Source organism: Necator americanus, chromosome X, assembly GCF_031761385.1.
Source record: "Necator americanus strain Aroian chromosome X, whole genome shotgun sequence".
Lineage (NCBI taxonomy): Eukaryota > Metazoa > Nematoda > Chromadorea > Rhabditida > Ancylostomatidae > Necator > Necator americanus.
In genome coordinates this window covers 13,222,565-13,240,135 of record NC_087376.1, presented here as the reverse complement: position 1 = coordinate 13,240,135, position 17,571 = coordinate 13,222,565, and the positions used below count along the sequence as shown (strand labels likewise).

At 44.7% G+C, this 17,571-nt stretch overlaps 7 protein-coding genes across 9 annotated transcripts; 6 read left to right on the top strand and 1 right to left on the bottom strand.

Moving 5' to 3' along the window:
* Nucleotides 1-2,610: 2,610 nt before the first annotated feature.
* On the bottom strand, nt 2,611-3,144 carry RB195_022845 (uncharacterized protein; the record flags this gene model as incomplete). The annotated part of the gene is made up of 1 exon (XM_064210085.1): nt 2,611-3,144. The coding sequence occupies one exon, from the start codon at nt 3,142-3,144 to the stop codon at nt 2,611-2,613; it is 534 nt and encodes a 177-aa protein (XP_064065966.1).
* Nucleotides 3,145-7,594: 4,450 nt separating this feature from the next.
* RB195_022844 (uncharacterized protein) lies at nt 7,595-8,867 on the top strand (the record flags this gene model as incomplete). 2 transcript variants are annotated; one of them, XM_064210084.1, is made up of 2 exons in its annotated part: nt 7,595-8,208; nt 8,267-8,867. In XM_064210084.1, the coding sequence occupies 2 exons, from the start codon at nt 7,595-7,597 to the stop codon at nt 8,865-8,867; spliced, it is 1,215 nt and encodes a 404-aa protein (XP_064065964.1). The 2 variants fall into 2 exon arrangements, with proteins under 2 accessions (XP_064065964.1, XP_064065965.1); XM_064210083.1 differs by lacking the exon at nt 8,267-8,867 and having other exon boundaries at nt 7,595-8,257.
* RB195_022843 (uncharacterized protein) lies at nt 8,583-9,475 on the top strand (the record flags this gene model as incomplete). The annotated part of the gene is made up of 2 exons (XM_064210082.1): nt 8,583-8,784; nt 8,868-9,475. The coding sequence occupies 2 exons, from the start codon at nt 8,583-8,585 to the stop codon at nt 9,473-9,475; spliced, it is 810 nt and encodes a 269-aa protein (XP_064065962.1).
* On the top strand, nt 8,882-9,475 carry RB195_022842 (uncharacterized protein; the record flags this gene model as incomplete). The annotated part of the gene is made up of 1 exon (XM_064210081.1): nt 8,882-9,475. The coding sequence occupies one exon, from the start codon at nt 8,882-8,884 to the stop codon at nt 9,473-9,475; it is 594 nt and encodes a 197-aa protein (XP_064065963.1).
* A 534-nt stretch (nt 9,476-10,009) lies between these two features.
* Nucleotides 10,010-10,363, top strand: RB195_022841 (uncharacterized protein; the record flags this gene model as incomplete). Its single annotated transcript, XM_064210080.1, has 1 exon — nt 10,010-10,363. The coding sequence occupies one exon, from the start codon at nt 10,010-10,012 to the stop codon at nt 10,361-10,363; it is 354 nt and encodes a 117-aa protein (XP_064065961.1).
* Nucleotides 10,364-10,997: 634 nt separating this feature from the next.
* On the top strand, nt 10,998-12,939 carry RB195_022840 (uncharacterized protein; the record flags this gene model as incomplete). Of its 2 annotated transcripts, XM_064210079.1 has the most annotated exons (4): nt 11,004-11,268; nt 11,328-11,576; nt 12,700-12,825; nt 12,887-12,939. In XM_064210079.1, 4 exons carry the CDS (start codon nt 11,004-11,006, stop codon nt 12,937-12,939), a joined length of 693 nt encoding a protein of 230 aa, XP_064065959.1. The 2 variants fall into 2 exon arrangements, with proteins under 2 accessions (XP_064065960.1, XP_064065959.1); XM_064210078.1 differs by lacking the exons at nt 11,328-11,576; nt 12,700-12,825; nt 12,887-12,939 and having other exon boundaries at nt 10,998-11,306.
* Nucleotides 12,940-12,945: 6 nt separating this feature from the next.
* RB195_022839 (uncharacterized protein) lies at nt 12,946-17,559 on the top strand (the record flags this gene model as incomplete). The annotated part of the gene is made up of 3 exons (XM_064210077.1): nt 12,946-13,102; nt 17,413-17,458; nt 17,523-17,559. The coding sequence occupies 3 exons, from the start codon at nt 12,946-12,948 to the stop codon at nt 17,557-17,559; spliced, it is 240 nt and encodes a 79-aa protein (XP_064065958.1).
* Between the last annotated feature and the right edge of the window lie 12 nt (nt 17,560-17,571).

Genomic DNA, 17,571 nt, shown 5'->3' with positions numbered 1-17,571 from the left:
GCACCGCCCATTCATGGGGATCCAGGAGGATTGAAAATCCAGTTTATTCGTTGGGATGGACAATATGACATAAGAGATCGACTATTTTCATTGAGGTCACAGAACATTTTTGTGATAATGACTTCACCAAGCTTGAAGGTGGTTCTGCAATCTGAGCGGACAATCTCTGGAACTCCTCTGCGTGAAGCGAATCTCACGAAACAGTTGTAAGGCATGTGTATAAACACACGTACATTTTCTCGAGAGTTTTGAAGTGAAAGGACCCATGAAGTCACACCCGACATTTTGAAATGGTCTGGACTTTATAACCCTGTCCCTTGGTACTGGAGGCATGATCGGTGCTCCGAAGGGAAGACCTTGGTATTTTCTGCAGTTGACGCAATCTTTTAGGATTTTCTTGAATACGTAAGAGGGACGTGAAATCCAAAAGCATTGTCTTGCGATTGAAAGAGTGTGCTCTTTGCCACAATGACCATTTTTGATGTGAATATCCTGCACGATCAGCCTGGATAATTCCGACTCTTCTGGGACATAAGTAGGTGTCTTTGTGTCATTCGGAATTGAGGCATTTTGAAAATGAGAGTGGTGCCGAATGATTTCGTCCTCGTTGTGAATGATCAGTTTATCGTGAAATCGCTTTTTTAGGGTATCAAGATTAATACTTCTGTGTTCATGACTAATTAAAAGGCGTTCCGCGTTGAACATATCTGATGCGGTGATTTCAAACATGTTATCAAATTTCTCGACTTCCGATACCTTTATCGGTGACGAGCGATTTTGTTTTATTTCGAGCGGTTTATGCAACTCAATTTTTCGCTGTTTTTGCAACCTTTGCTATCACACGTAGCACGTTGTCAATTTTCAAAAAACGCTTGAGCTGTTCTTGTAGTTTGTTTTCTGATGTGGTTACTTTCAATGTAGTAGTAACCATTGTTTCTACTCTGTCATTCTCATGGACGTCAAAGTGTGTTTATCGACTTGATAGGCCACTCGCTACAGTGATTTTCTAGCCAGCGTGGTCCTTTGATCCAGTCGTGCTCGATAATTTCTTGTGCTGTCAGACCTCTGGTTCCAGCGTCAGCTGGATTGTTTTCGGTGCTAACATTGTAGCACCACGATTATCAAGTTTAATACTAATTATTTTTGAGCGCTGATTTGCTACAAAAATAGGGACTTTTTTCAAAGATTTGATCGTCAATCGATGAAGATCAATTGATGAAGTCAATCTCACTGTCTGAAACTGTGTTCACTTTTTCGATTTTTGCTTGGCCAGCTGATAATATGCTGCATCCTAATCTCGCTGCTATAGGGATTCCGAGCAACTCTAATTTTGGGATGGTCTGATGACACTTTTTGGGAGGTCAATCGCGTCCTTTCACGGATCAGGCCAGAAATTGTGCCAGATTGAACACATTGTAACTATGAACAAGCTACGGTTGCAATCCTGCTTGTATCTGCAAACAACCAAAGGCGTTTTTGGTAGCCTACTCTGGATGATAACACGCTAGATCTACTTCTTCACACACGTTGTACCATTCGTCGCATATCTTTTGATCGAGTGGAGTTTTCCTGTCCACTTTTAAATCGAATAGTTCTCGCATCATGGACTTCAGTTTAACGATGAGCAGTCCTGTGAGACCTATTGGGTCATATTTTCATTGATCCAGATTGGAGTTTGTCGGAGTATGGAATTCTCGAATTTACTTCTTCAGAATTTAAGATATACTCGCGTATGTCCATTCCTATCTTGCTGAAGAGCTATTTTGATTCCTTACACATTCTTACAGCTTCAGGAACTGACTCTGCTTGCAAGAGTATATTATCCACATACAAATTTTTGGCAACTTCAGCGGATAGTTCCGAGTTTTGGGATTATAAGTAGGACAGAATCGCCATGTTTAATATACTCGGACAAGCTTTAACGCCAAAAAACAACCTTCTAGGTCTATATTCGACGATGTTGTGTTTTGTTGGTGGGTAATTAACATTCCGAAGCCAAAAGAATCTGCATAGATCCTTGTGTGCGTCAATCAATCGGATTTGTGTGAAGGCAGATTCCAAATCACACATTAAGACGATCTTCTTGAACCTTGAGGAGGTAAGAATGTTATGTATTCTGTTAACGGAGGATTCCCCTTTTCGGGTGGCGTCGTTCAGCCTAAGGTGGCCTCTTCGTTCAGACGGAACGTCAAATCCTTAAAGGGACCCTTTTCTGTGCTTTCCATACCCCTGTGTGTGGCATGTAATAGATTCCTGCCGCATAGCGCTCTGCTGTATCGAAGTTCTCTAAGATCCCTTCGCTAACATATTTGTTCACAAGATCGCAGTACCACTGTGAACATATTTGTTCAGAATTACATAAGAGGACGTTTTGTAAGGAGTGTAGCCTTCTTGTAGCTACTGAGTACTTATTTTCCAATTGGATTACATTCTCTTTCAACGGAAAGGGAGCTGTGATGATGTTGTTTTCAAAAGAGATCAATTTCGAGTATTCCTCGAAACATCTTTGGACTTTTTCGTCTCCCTGGGTTTCTTCCGGCATGATACCAATGCCGTCCAACTCAAACATTTTCTGTAAGAGTTATTGTTCTGTGTTTTCGGAAATTCCTGTCAGGCTGTGACATACAGTGTTAGCAGTCTCACTTTGCTGATTCCTCGACCATAAAATGTGGGTCCAGAAGCTGTTTTAGCTATATGAAAACCAGATGGTGTTCGGATTCCGTTTGCTGGATCCGTAACTAAATCGTGGTAGTAGTCCAGTCCAACGAGATTGTGTGGATTTTGATGCTCACCACGAAACTTTGCTAAACAGATAGCGTTTGTTTTCAAGAACTCAACATCTTCTGCGTTCAATTTCACTAAAGGAAATCTGTTTGTTATGACTGGTTTGGTCTGTATGGTCATGCAAATTTCTTCTCCGAAAGCAGTTTTGGTCCTAGTTTTACCGGAATCAAAAGTTTCGAAGCACTCGATAAGCCCGCCAATTCCGGACATGGTGCAGATTTCGGTCGTGTTCTTGGGTAGACCGAGTTGTTCTGCAAGATTTTCTTCGATTACTGTTTTTTGTGCGCCAAAATCGAAGAAAAATAGCACTCTTTCATAGACCTGTTTTCTGGCTTTCCTAATGTTACCTTCAGCAGTCATCAATACCAGTTGTTTACTAGTTTGACTGTGCTGAATGGAGTTTTCCTTTATCTAAGGGGTTCCACAGACACCTGAGTGTTTATTGGTTTGAGCCTTTGTGGAATATTTCGACTGTTCTCTTCTCTATTTTGCCAGCTGTGTTTCTTTTGCTGATTTTGGCCAGCACGAAGAAATTTGGGTTTCGAATTGTTATTTTGGCTGAGTTGCTCTGTCTTAAAGCAGAGGCTCATATGGTGTTCTTGATTGTCCTTATGACAGAACAAGCAGTTACGACTGGACCCTAAGTTGACATGATTGCTCTTTGATGGGATGACCTTGTTGATATGTCTACGGCCAAGTCTGCTTTCGACGTAGCCTTTTGCACCGATCTCTGTTTTTAAGAGATTCATGAGGTCATCAACTGTTTGCCAGTCATGTGATTGACTGGCCACTAGTATAGATTTTATGATGTTTTCAGGGAATTTAGATAAGATTGTTTCACACCACATTGGGTCGCAGGTCTTCACTACATCACATCCTGCAGAAATCATTTGTTTGGTCAGCATTCTTATTTTTCATTCATTTTGATCAAATGTCGCAGAACAGTTGTCGGCAGAATTGTTCGCCACACTCATACTAATCAATTTTTTGACTATTTGTGATCTGTTAGACTGGTGATTGGAGTAAATCTCCTGTAAAGTCTTGATCAACCAATTGTAGTCTTCAGGGATGAGTTTTATCCCTTTGATGGCTGTTTGCGCTCTTCCCGTGAAACTTTGTTTTTCACTGTTATGGGCAAGGGCTTCAAAAATAACTCAGTATTGTGGGAATTCTTCAGAATTTCCGTAAAATTTTGGTAGTGTGGCTTATGGAGGTTTTATTGACCTCAGCGTCCTTTTGGCTGTCCTACTACTGCATGTGGATGCTGAATTTGATGTGTCTTGCGAGCAAGATGGTATTGTGATGCCTCGCACACAATTTTCGTTTGTGTTATCAATTTCGCCATCCCCTTCTTCGTTTTTTTCATTGTTGGTGTTATCATCTCTTTGAGGCTTTAGGGACATGTATCCCAGTTTGATTTCCATATTTTCACGCATATTTTTTGTTTCATCAGAGCGTGCTGTTAGCATGAATGTTAGGTCGTTTGCTTCAGCTATCGCTGAATGTAGCTGTGATTCTTCCTCTACTTGCTCAATTTCAGCCAACAAATCCCTCCTTTCGGACTTGTTTTTGCAGTTTTTATACTCACCTCTAACCTCGTTATATAATTCTCGGAGGTTTTCTCTTGCCTCTTTTATTTGCCTAATGCTACCTTGTAGTAGGGTTGTGGCTGATCTCTGATAAGTTCCCTCATCTATTGCAGTATTCAACCTGTTTAGTGTATTCCCTGTAACGGGATACTAAAGTTTTCGGCGTCGTTGCGGTGAGAACTATTGGTGTTGTGTGGAAATGCAGTGCCATTTCTTTCTTTATGCACGTGCAAATGCGATTAACTTCGCCTGACCTACTACAGCTTTGACAGAGGTCCGATCAACTGTTTCTTGACAGTGATGTGCGTTCCAGTTACGTTTGTAAAGGAACGACTTTTTGCCCAATTACTAGGATGAATCTGATGCGATTCACGGTCTTTGATTTGACTGTATGAGTTGCTCAATGAGTTAGTCTCTTTCTCCTGGCCTCAAAGATGTTACTCTTTGATGCGGGAAAGTACTGGCTTGTTTTAGCCGATGCACCAAAATGTGTGGGGTGCTGAGACTTTTGGGATCTTTGCCCGAGTCGTTCCGATGAATAAATGGATGGTTCAATGAATGTTTATTGCCACAGCTAGACGACCACTCGTGAGCAGTGAAGGCGAAGTATATTCAGCACACCAAGCAACAGCTAGCATAAGCGGGCCACGCCCATAAACTACTTGAGTTGCAGTGAGGTCATGATTAGTGACCATCATCGCTAGATGATACTATGATTACGCTCGTCATTCCCGTTCGATGAACAACTGCGCTCGTTGACGGAGCCCGATTCTTCCTTGTCTGATTCAAAGGGAACTGAGCTATCCGCTCTAGTAGGGCGTCTGTAAGCGTTTCTTCTCATCTGGGCGGCCTTTATGAACAGCACTGGTGCAGAAATGAGCGAGTAGCTGTGATATGCAAAAGATATGATTGCTCCCGTTGGCCAATAAAGTGTTTTGAGAAAGGAGTTTGAGAGACGTCACATACATGACGTAAACGACATACAACATGAATATCCTTTTGGCTACTTCTGAGAGAGTTACTCTTTGATCATATTTCTCGCTGTGAGCGGCAATTCTAGAAGTTCTGGGGAACCGTTCTCACAAGATTTACATGAGAATCTAATGCATAATTCGAATGTAGCTGCAAGATGTTTAACGCGCAGCGTTCCATTATGACAACTAATTACAGATGACGCTGCAATTATAATCATGGTTATAGCAAAAAAGTTGGTGAGCCCAATCCCTCATTCGAGCTTTTCGTTGATACGTTTCGCTTCGTTTTTCGATGGCTTTCACTGTTTTTAATTTAGCATCGCGCGCTGATCTACTAGAACTAACGTAGGCATTTTAATTCAAAGTAGCATCCTTAAGACCCGAATCCCTCGTAAGATTCTCTGGTTTTTAGCTTCGCATGAAACTTCGAGAGGATACATTTTGTTAAGAGGGCCAAATGTGCTTGCCGGGCATTAATAATTTTACCTTGTAAGACCATCATTGCTCCTGACCACACCTATGATTTTTCCATATGCACTAGCTTCCGCATAGCAAGTTTCTTACTCCACTAGAACAACCTCATTTAGTTCTTTTCGAAGCTTTGCATGGCGAGGTTATTTTCTGGTTATATTTTGGACGCAGTGCTTTCAGATACTCGACGCATAACCTCTCCCAGAACGGGGGCGGGGGGGGGGGGGGGTCGTTAGGAACCCGCAACACGATTAAGCCGGATAAGTGCCTGCAGAAGAGGCTGTCGGTAGGCCAGAGCAAGCATATCTTGGTCCACCCAAGATCACTAAGCCACGCCAATCCATCACCACGTCACTGAGGTTATGTGCCGTGTTTGTATTGCAATTAAGTGATAGAATTGACTTCTAGGAAGGTTCAAAGAACAAAGAGGTATCAACATAGCAAATGGGAAAAGACGTAGAAAGTGAAAATGCTAAAAATGAAGAAAGAACGTGAAAGATTTGTACAAGAAAAAAAAACAACATCAGAAAACATAAATGAAGCTGAAAATCGAAAACGTTCCAAAATAAAAATTAAAGATTTAGAAACGAGAACCTGGTTTTTGAAAGATGTAGATTTGTGATTGAAAAAAATATATAGAAGATATAGATGTACATTTGTATTTATACAGACTATTTAATTCTTGTAAAATACTGCAGTAGTTTGTAAGTTTCGATTTGTTTGTTTTACATAAATAAGACACTACTATTTTCTATTTCTGGGATTTCGTGTGCAATCGTTCAATGTATCTCTATACGTAATCGATACTACATCGGTATAGAAGCAATACCAGAGAACGTGCTCCTGTGAGGCATGTTTCGCACCTCGTTAGACGATGAGGGCCGAAAATGGACGATGTGATGGGCGGGGCGTAAGGCGAACGCAGCGCCATGCTCAATGCTCTGCTGACGCTATTGACTGCTGCGCAGAGCATTTAACGATAGCCGTTGCCAGTCGTTTCCTCTAAGGATAGGCAGTCGCAGAGGCTGCGGGTGGAGGAAAGCTAATGGTTTGACAGGAATAACGTTCTGCCCCTGTAGTTAGGCATATGCGTAGGCATATGTAGTTACCACGGATCTCCCTCATTAGAGGAAACACAGCCGGTTAGCCGAGAGGCTACGTGGCGCGTCCCCAGCTGGCGCATAGGGGCTAATTGCAGACCAAAAGCGACCTTGTACCTGCTCTGAGACGCAGGTGGATTCAGGGATGGACTCCCTCCCTGGAGAAGAACTGTTCTTAGGAACATGTGACAGCAGAGATGGAGTTGGTGTCCTCGTCAACGACGGCCTTCAATGGCAGTAAAGATCGACTTTTTCGAACAACTTAAAACCTGAATCGGACGTCTGCGGATAAGAAGATGTGGCCCAACACCAGATTTGACTATCTTCGTCGCTTACGCTGCAACATCAAGCTACGAACAAGAAGTCGAAGCTTACTATATGGACCTGGAGAATTTCTACAAAGAAGACCATACCTTCTACAAGGTCATAATAAGTGATTTCAACGCCAAAATTGACCCCAGAAGAACGTCGGAGGAACTTCACATCGGGACCCACGGCCTACAATGGAATGACCAGGGGGAGAAGCTCTCCGAGTTCATTATGACGACTAAGACCATCCATGGGAACTCGCAATTCCAAAAGCCCTCCTCTCTACGCTGGACGTAGGAGTCAACCGATGGAGGGTATCATAATGAACTTGACCACATCATCGTCCGTAGAAGGTTTTACCTGAAGGATGTCGCTGTTGTACCAAACGGGATCGGATCATCGCCTTCTTCGAGGAAGACTTTCTTTCACACGGAGAGGAGAAAAAGCTGCGAATTTCACTAAGCGAACTACCAGAAGTATCATCAATTGGGAGCTCTTCGCTTCGCCAATCGGCTTTTGGGAAGATACCGTCATGGACAACATCGACGACGAATATGAACGGCTTGTAGAACGTCTTCACGACTGTACGAGGTCTCTTGAAGATCTTGAGGTGATACGTCAGCGTGGAGCTCCACGAGCTGCAGGTAACCAAGAACTCACGTCCGAGCTCGCAAGGCTTTGCAGAGAGGCGATAAAGGAATACTTCAAAGAGAGAGGAGCAGAAGTGTTGAATGAAGCTGCAGAGGCGGGACAGAGCATTCGCTGCGCTTGTCGAGAATACGCCAATCGAAAGACGAAGATAATTGCTCTCCGGAATCCAAATGGAACAGCCATAGCATCGAGAGGGAGAATAGAGAAAATCATATACGACTTCTACTCCGATCTTTTCGACGGCCACGTCCACTTGCCTCCTCACCATCTGAGGGAAGATGGACATGTCATTCCAAAGGTCCTCCCTTCCGAAGTCCGACATACCATCATGTCGGTGAAGAATGGTATTCCACCCGGCCTCGACAGAATCAAGCCTTAACATCTGAAGTACCTATCGCCAGTCCTCATCAACACAGTGGTCGTGCTCTTCACTCCTTATCTGTCGGGATGCAAGGTTCCTGAGCAATGGAAAACCAGCAAGATTGTTGGATGAGAAGGACGACCCCCAAGACATCGGCAACTATCGTCCAATCTGCTTACTGTGTATCATCTACAAGCTCTTCGCAAGAGTAATCCCAAACAGGAAAGAAAGAGAATTAGACGAAGGACAGCCATGCGACCAAGCAGGGTTCCGAAAAGAGCTCAGTACGATTGACCACATACCCACAGTTTCAAAAGTCATAGAAGTATCGCGAGAGTACAAGATGCTGCTGTGTCTCACTTTCGTCGATTTAAAGAAAGCTTTTGATACAGTTGAGACCGAAGCGGTCATGCAGGCCTTGGACAACCAAGGCGTCCCTACTCCATACATAAAGATACTTCGTGAGCTGTATAGCAACATCGCGACCAAAATTTCCCCATTCTACGATGATGTCATAATCGACGTGAAGAGAGGGGTTCGTGACGGTAACACAATTTCACCCAAAATATTCACTGCCACTCTCGAGAACGCGATGCGAGTATTGGAATGGGAAGACATTTATATCTAGGTCGGGAATTGAACATGATGAACGACCTGACCTCCGAGCTGGGCAGAAGGAAACGAGCGGCTTGGGGAGCATTCAAGAGCATCGACGATGTGGTGAAGAGGATCAAGAACACCCGGCTCCGTGTTCACCTCTTCAACACCACCGTACTTCCTGCTTTGACCTATACTTCGGAAACCTGGGCATTTCGCAAGCAGGAACAAAACGCGGTGAACGTCATTGAACGCGCAGTTGAGAGAGTGATGCTAGGAGTATCCCGTTTCACGCACGTGTGGGACGGGATTCAATGTTTTCTCATACGCGAGCGATCGAAGATTAAAGGTGACGCTGCGTATGCCAAGGAGAGTAAAATAAGGTGGGCCGGACAAGTGATGCGCTTTAACAACAATCGTTGGACCAGAGCCGTAAGCGACTGGATACCATGCGACATCAAACGCACCGCAGGAAAACCGCCGACCCGATGGTCAGATTTCTTCACGAAGTCCTTCAAAGAAAATTATGTCCCACGCGAAAGGAAGAACCACTGGGCGACTCTGGCACGCGATCGGGACCAATGGAAGAATTACTGGCGCCCGCTCGACCAGTTCGAAGATCAACGGGAGTCAAGGTGATTCAAGATACTGGTGGATGATACGTGGAAGATTTCAACATCTTGCACCGCCATGGACATGAACACAAAAACAGGTCTTCGCTTCCTTGGTCACGTCTTGGAGGAGAACAGCAGACCGCCTTCTTCATTGTGTTCTGAGAAGTTTGACGGGTTCAAGTTGAAAAAGGCTACCTGACGGAAGAAGAAAGTTCGGAGTGAGGTGGTGAAAGAGGACCTCAGGACACTAGGTTGGATAAGCAATTCTGGCAAGAAGTAAGGTTTCGCATGATATGGAACAGCGACGAATGGATTGATTTATCTGCAGCCCTTTGTTGAAATTCGAGAAGGTTGGGCAGAACTGCGTTCAGAAGCGATTCTGGACCAAGGCGACACACGCACGACTCGCCATGGAGACTGTCTCAGACTGTGTACTTACAACGCGAGAACAGTTTCCACAGACGCTGACCTGCATGTCCTTCTCGGAGGTGCAGAACGTATCAAATTTCTCGTGATTGCTCTGCAGGAGACCAAGTGCAGAAGGAGCGACGTACGACAGATGAACGAAGGTATACTCGTCATTCGTGGAGAGAAAGTTCCGTCGCGAAATGTAGGCAGTGTTGGTTTTGTTGTGTACCCATCTGTCGTCCATTTTGTCGATTCTCACAAGATCCTGTCACCTCGTCTGGCCATTCTTCGCTTCCGCCTTCTGCGCCAAAAACCCATCAATGTCATCAACTGCTACTCACCAACATCAGCAGCTGATGAATCCGAATTGGACGCGTTTTACGAGGAGGTGGAGGAAGTAATCCGCAACGAGAAGTCGTTCTACAAATTCGTTGTCGGAGGCTTCAACGCAAAACTAGGAAGAGGAATACAGGATTGGAAGATTTCGACTGGATGGCCGGAATGAATACGGCAGTCGTCTCTCTGGGCTATTTTCTAGCCTCTCTCAACGGGAACTCTCTTCTTATGAAGAAAGATCATCGTCGGTAGACATGGGAATCGCCCAATGGCGCGACTCGTGCGGAGATCGACTACATACTCACCAATCGGAGGTGGTGTCTACTTGAAGCCTCAGTAGTACCATCCTTTTGTAATTCTGAGCGTGTTATACAAAGTCTTCACCAAGATCATTCTCACGCGCATATCCAGGACGCTGGATGAAGGCCAGCCTCAAAAACAAGCTGGATTCCGTCAGGGGTTCAGCTGCTCGGACCACATCCAAACCGTTCGAGGATCATAGAGTTTTGCCGGGAATACCACCTTCCTTTAGTTCTAACCTTTGTCGACTATGAGAAAGCCTTTGACAGAGTAGAAACGAATGCAATACTATCAGCGCTGGTCGATCAAGGTGTGGACGCGTCGACGTGAGGACATTAGCCAATTGCTACGAATATGTACCACTAAGATACAGCTTTTCCACCGCTCCCTCACCATACCCATTGGAAAGGGGGTACGACAAGGCGATACTATATCGCCGAAGCTGTTCACGGCTGCATTACATTGGATAATGAAATCACTTTCTTGAAAAGAAAGGGGCATGTATGTTGATGGAAGATTCCTCCCCAACCTTCGTTTTGTGGACGACATCGTTCTTTTGCTCTCGCCTAGCCTACTGCGAAGACGGAGGAGTACAACTTGAAGGCTCCCAAATCGTGGAGACTTCGTCATACGTATACCTCGGACGTTCTATGAACATGGAAAACGACTTGAAGGAAGAACTGAATAGAAGAATGAGAGCAGCATCAGCAGCATTCGCAGCTGTCAGGGATGCCACGAACCAGAATCTTCGTGCCCATCGAGTTCGAGTCGACAGTTCTTTCAACTTTCACGCTCTCGTCTCCGCTGCGTAACAGAGCGCTTTAGACTTTCAGCACTCTGTTACGCAGCGGAGAAGTGGGCAGACACTGCTGCCACGTCTAGGAAGCTACTTACTACCCACAGAGCCCTTGAGAGATGTCTTCTGAAGTTTAACCGGCGCACACAACACCGAGCCGGTCTTCGCAGCTCCGCCTTAAGAGGAATGTCCCATCTTCGCGACCCAGCGGAATATGTATCGAAAGCAAAACATAGATGGGCCGGTCACATTATGATAAGAATCTGCTGCGGATGGACCAAAGAACGTTAGAGTGGATCCCAAGAGATGCGAAACGCCCTCGAAGGAGACCGCCAACGAGATGGGGTGACCTGTTCGCTACACGGATGGACCAGCTGAGATCTCAGCTGGACACGGTTCAAGGACCTCGTCAACATCACTCATGAAACTTGAGAACATCTTGGATGGCAATGGCGAGGGAACGAAACGAGTGGAAGAGATGCTGGGGCCCGCACATCCAGTGAAGACGGGCCATCTAAGTATCTAAGCCAAGTAAGTATTGTATGCTTCGCCATTTTTGGTGCTAGGCGAATTTTGCCACTGATTGACGGTGGCACCTTTCGTGTTTCCTCCTGACGAGTTAACGCACAAGTAGCTAATGCATTTTAGCTTACATCTGCGAACACCCTTAGTGTTTCCCATAGCTTTTCCTTGTAGAAGTCGTTAGTGGTTCCTACATAGCGTGGTAACGAAGGAGACACGTTGTGAAGTTCTTGACATGTATTTTTCTATTCCTTAGCAAGACGTTCTGCTGTTGGTTCTTCCCAGTCTGTCTCTCTGTTTTAGTCTCCCCTCTCTCTTAGTCGTTGAAGGATTTGCAATGCCAATGAAATCGTAAATAGGATTGAGTTGTCTTAAAAATTCTCTTTCTCTCATAACCGTTTTCTTATTGAAGATGACGTCGTGGTGAAAGCAGTCCGCTTCTGTGTAGTATTTCATCCCCAGAAGCTTGATAATGCCGACTTGAGTGCAGTCTTCTTCTTGAGTGCACTTATTGACAATAGTGCTATTTGAAACGTACTCACGCAGATTCATTCCTATTCCGGAAAAGAGCTCTTTGCTTTCCCTTCATTTTGCGATACCTTCATTCTGGTTATTTGCGATAAGAATGTTATCAACGTATAAGTTAGAAAGGATCTCTTCTGGAAGCAGCGTGTTTTTAAAATCTAAAAATGTAGGAGGAATACGTTTTAAGATGTTGGGCAATGTCTCTGCTCCAAATAGCACTCATTTTTAATAGTTATGATTTCTACCTTCTTGTACGAGTAAAGATTTGGACTCAAGTTGTACTCTAGTTAGTCGCCGATATATATATATATATATATATATATATATATATATATATGTTAAGCGTGTTAAGCGTGTTTCAGGTGGGTTGTGCCTATACGGAGTCGTAGATTATAGAGAGAAGGGTGATTCCGTCTATTCCTTCCTAAAAAAAACGGTCCTGAAGACACTTCGAGCGTCCCAGCGCGCTATTTTCTACAGGGAGTACTGTAAGTGATGTGGATAATGCACTCTATCGCAAGTTGATCGATACTGTAATATTCCCTTTAGGGGCGGAGCTATCCAGCACGAAAGGCGGAGCAGTCTCGCGGCTGGGCTCATAAGAGCCTATGCCTGGAGCACACGTGGAGAACCATAGCCACCGGATACCTGCAGACCGAGGACCGACCAAGGACGCTTGGGACGACGACAGCAAGGACTGCATCACTAGCCTGAGCCTCTCGAGGATGCTCCCGACGGGGGCGAAGCCCAGATCATTTATCAGAGGTAAGGCTTTCTCCTTGCGTGGGTCGAGAGCTGCTTCCACTGCGCGACGCTTACTGGTAGTAGCGAGTGATTCACCCCTCGCTACCGTGAAGTCGCAGGTATCGGGCAGTGGCTAGCGGTACTCCCCGCGAGACTGCTCCGCCTCTCGTGCTAGACAGTTCGATTGGAGCGCGCCAGCCTTCTGCACGCGCCGCATCTTCGGGCCGTTTTTACGACAATTAAGAAGAAATGGATAGAATCACCCTCTCCATAATCTACTATCCCGTATAAGAATACTCCACCTGAAATCCGTACCACCTCAGATTGTGGGGTGATGCCTTTAACTAGGAGTAAGCAAGTAAGCAACACAATTACATGCTAGGAAGTAAAGACAGAATGAAAAAGGAGAGTAACGTTAAGAAGAAAGAGTGAGAAACAGAAACAAAAACAAACAAACAAAGGGAAATGAAGTACACATTAAATAAGAAAGGCAATGCAGGAGCAAATGGAAAAACGAGAAGAAAACTGGATAGAGAAAGAGTAAAAGATGTAGCAATGCAGTTACTTGAAGCAATCGTCATTAGCTGCATGATAAGGATCAATAAGTCTAAGTTCCAATTTCATCGCTCATTCGACTTGAAATTCGGGGATCATACTTTCTTTTTTTCTTGGATTAAGGTTCATTGTGATATTCTCCCCATTTGTTTTAAGGTAAGAGTGCGTAAGACACCGTAAAGCACTCATTTTCTATCTTTCTCTAAGCTTATTCCTCTGAAACAACAGAGGAAGTAGTTACTCGGTGCACCATTTTGAATTTCGTGGCGCGTTACCATTGGTCCAAAGGGTGGAGCCTCCGGCAGCCCCGTGTAAGTTTAAATGCGAGTCTGTGACGTATCCGTTCTCGAACGAAACTTCTTTAAAATATTTCTTTGCATTCCGAATTTTCATCTGATGAGATTAGCATGCTTTGTAGCTTGAAAAGTCATTGAGAAAAAAAATCAAAAAACCAAAAACCAGAGAAAATCAAAATTTCTGACTCGGGTACTGCGGTCACGCTGTAAGTGAAGATGGCACTGTTCTCGCTATCCTGAAAATCCATTGAGCCACATCAATAAGTCGTTGGCCCAAATATTGTATAATCCATAAAATGGGTCTTTTGAGACGTGGATTGGTGATTGGCACTGCTAAGGGTAGCGACCACTTTGGCCGCATGTCGCATATTTTTGTTGGCTCCTTTTGTTGAATTTCTCACCGTTTCTCGTAGTCTTTCTGACATGTTGTCGTATTCGAGACCGAATGCAGGATTTTGCAATTTCTGCCTCTATCATGATTTGTACGACGGTCTGGTCTTCCCTTTCTAGTGTTCTTATGAATACGTGCGCGATAATATGCTGTGGAAATTTGTTAAGAATCGTCTCAATCCATATGGCATTTTTTGTTGCGCAGGTATCTTCACTGGTACAGATCATTTGATTCAGTAGCATAGAGATTTTATCATACACGATCTCGTTGTACGTAGCGCTCCTATCAGGTGGTTGTAGATCACTTAGTTGTCGTACTATTTTTTATTTGGACTTGGTATCATCAACGCGTAGTTTTCTGGTACAAGGTAAATGTCTTTAATAGCTCGCTCCTATTTTCCTCGGAGACCAAAATTCACCAACAACATCTTCTAAATATCTCTCAGACTGGTGTTGTTGTGCACGAGTGTCTCATAAACCGGCAAAAATTCAGAAAGCTCTGCTTCTCTGCCATAGAATTTGGGCAAATCTAACCTTGGAGGTGAAATTGAAGCTGATGTTACTGGAGCATTTTACCAGGTTAAGAACTCTCACACCTTGTCTGATCCAGTATTCTTTTCCGCGTGGCTCCCCGTCGAAGAGAGTTAAGCGCTTGCATCTGCTCAGGCCGATGAGCGGGATGCTTACAGCCGGACATGAGTTAGTGTAGAAGCCCAACATTCCTCAGAAACAGTTACTCATGCTTACAGCACTCGTTTCGGGTTTCAACGAAGTTCGATTTACCTGTATGCTCGACTTCAAAGATGTGACAGCCCTCCGTTCCTTTTTTACTTCCTGTTCTCCTCGTCTGCCCTTCCTTGATGATGCATTTTCCAACACAATTCTAAATTTTGTCTGGTACCTGTTCGTGTTATGTCTGTGTTTATGGTTTTTGTTGCATCTTGTACAATAATTGCGTTATGTTGTTATTATAGCTTAAGTAAACCCGGCAACTACGTTAGTTTTCTGTATCGCTATCATGTCGCACTCTCACGGCGCTCCGCCTTGGCTAGGCGACCCCGACGGGTGGACCCCGCGATGGGGTCCAGCGCCTCTTCGTCTTATAGTCGGGTCCGCCTGACACTGAGATCAGCTCCTTGCTTCGCCGGGATTCGCAGATGCTTCGATCAAGTTCTTTATCTTGTAGTTCCTCTCTTATGCGGCCGATATCCAGTACTGCTCTGCTCTTAGCTGGGATCTGACCGAGTTCCATTCCACTACAGCTTCTCACCGGCGAGATCAACCTTGGTCACCCATCTTGGTCGTGTTCTCCCCAATAGATGATGGGAGACATGGACACATCCCCTCAACTACTGCCTTCCTGCAAGAATCTGGCAGACACTCAGATCAGTTCGTTTCCTGCATATCGCGACGATGCAGCGAAACTCCGCCACCTCAAAGTTATGTCTTCCTATTCTAACTATACCTCTCCTCCGCGAAGAGAGCAAAACGAACTTTCCGTAACGGTTTTCCATCCTCACTGGACTTCTTTTGGTCGCCGCGGCCAGGCTCACCCAAGCTGTGGCCGCCCACGTCATGCAGCCAGAATGACACTATCCCTTCAGAGGACCTACTAACATTTGACGACCAACCGAAGCCGTCCCCGGAAGGCATTCATCTCCTCATAGCCACCGTGGCAGGGATCGTGGTGCAGTATCGTGAAGCATCGTGAGTGTAACGAAAGCAGTCTACGACTCGACGAAGCCCCGACCAGTGCGATACCGAGCGAAACACCGCCTGGTTCCCATCATTATCTGAAACATTATTTGCAGCCATGGCGAAAGTTCATCACCTCACGTACCCACGTTCAGTACGTGCCCTTCGCAGCCCTTCTTTTCAGATAAACCTTCGCATGCCGATCGAAACTTGCGTACACAATCCCCTAGGTGCCAATCTCAAGTTAAGCTTCAACCACGCACTGTTTTCCATTAGTACCGATGCTGGGCGGCGGGATAATTCCAACAGTCCCACTCATTGTACTCCAGGATCTGGAAGACACAATCGCATTTCGACAGCGATCCGCCCGCGTTATTCAGGAGGAGCTTGAGAGCGCATATACGGACACCAACGTCGGGCGATAGAGGAGACTGTGGCGAGCAGTCATTATGCCGTTGCCATACTGCCCATAATTGATCATAAGGCCACCATAGGGCCCTATCGTCGTGACTTGCATGATACTGGACCAGCATGCCTTCAACGTCGCCAGTTCGTACAGAGGATACGACGAATCCCTGATTTCAATAAAGGATTTCGTCTGGACTCAAGAAGTGAACCCAACCCGTCGCGCATTCGATTATCCACGTACCATCCACTCGCGGGTCCCACGGACAAGGTCTATAGAGAATAACTCGGCGTATTTCTTCAGGACAGCTAAATTTGTGTTAACGTTGTCCGATACTTTACAGGAACCCATCTATGAGCTCGTTTTAACCCTTGTTCGCCGAACGAACCGCGTGTTCCGCTTTCAGGCAGTGTTCGAAAGGGGGCCGGACGCGGTCGCTCTTACCCCCACGATCTGAGACTCGCGCAGATCAGTTTCGTTCGCCATGGACGTGATGTAGCTTTGTCAGCAATGCGTTTTTCGGCACCAGGGCAGGGTCAAGCGTGTAGTTGGGAAAACCCCTCCTAAAAACGACCCCCCTTGACGACCCTCCCAAAAACGACCCCCTCATCTCGTTCCTACTATTATAGTTGCCCACATAGCAATCAAAAATTGAGTATAATAAAAAGAATTAGAAAAAACAAATAAACACCTAGTAAATAAAATAATGTGATATAGTAAATAACAAATTACTTTAAAAAAGTAGTGCTATAAGTAGAACAAAATTAATATTGTAATATAGCAATATTAATAGAATAAATAATAACTAAAAATTATATGGTGATGTTAATTATATGTTCAAGATGCCGCGTGACGTGTGCCATATGGAAGATTGAGAATAATAATCAAGGTAGAAAAGCATTCAATCTCTCGATGCACTGATCTAGACACGGTTAGAATATTGTTTTTGATTTTCTGTAGAATTTTTGTAATAATGTAATATGTTCCAGGTCGCTCGTATGGAGATGTGGAACAATGCAGTGAAAAGAAAACACAGTAAGATGTTTATTGGACTTTATATATCTAATAAATCTAATAAATGCTTTAATCTTCTATTTAGAGCAGCAAGGACTTCAAACGGACAGACTGCTCATTAAGCTCCACATGTT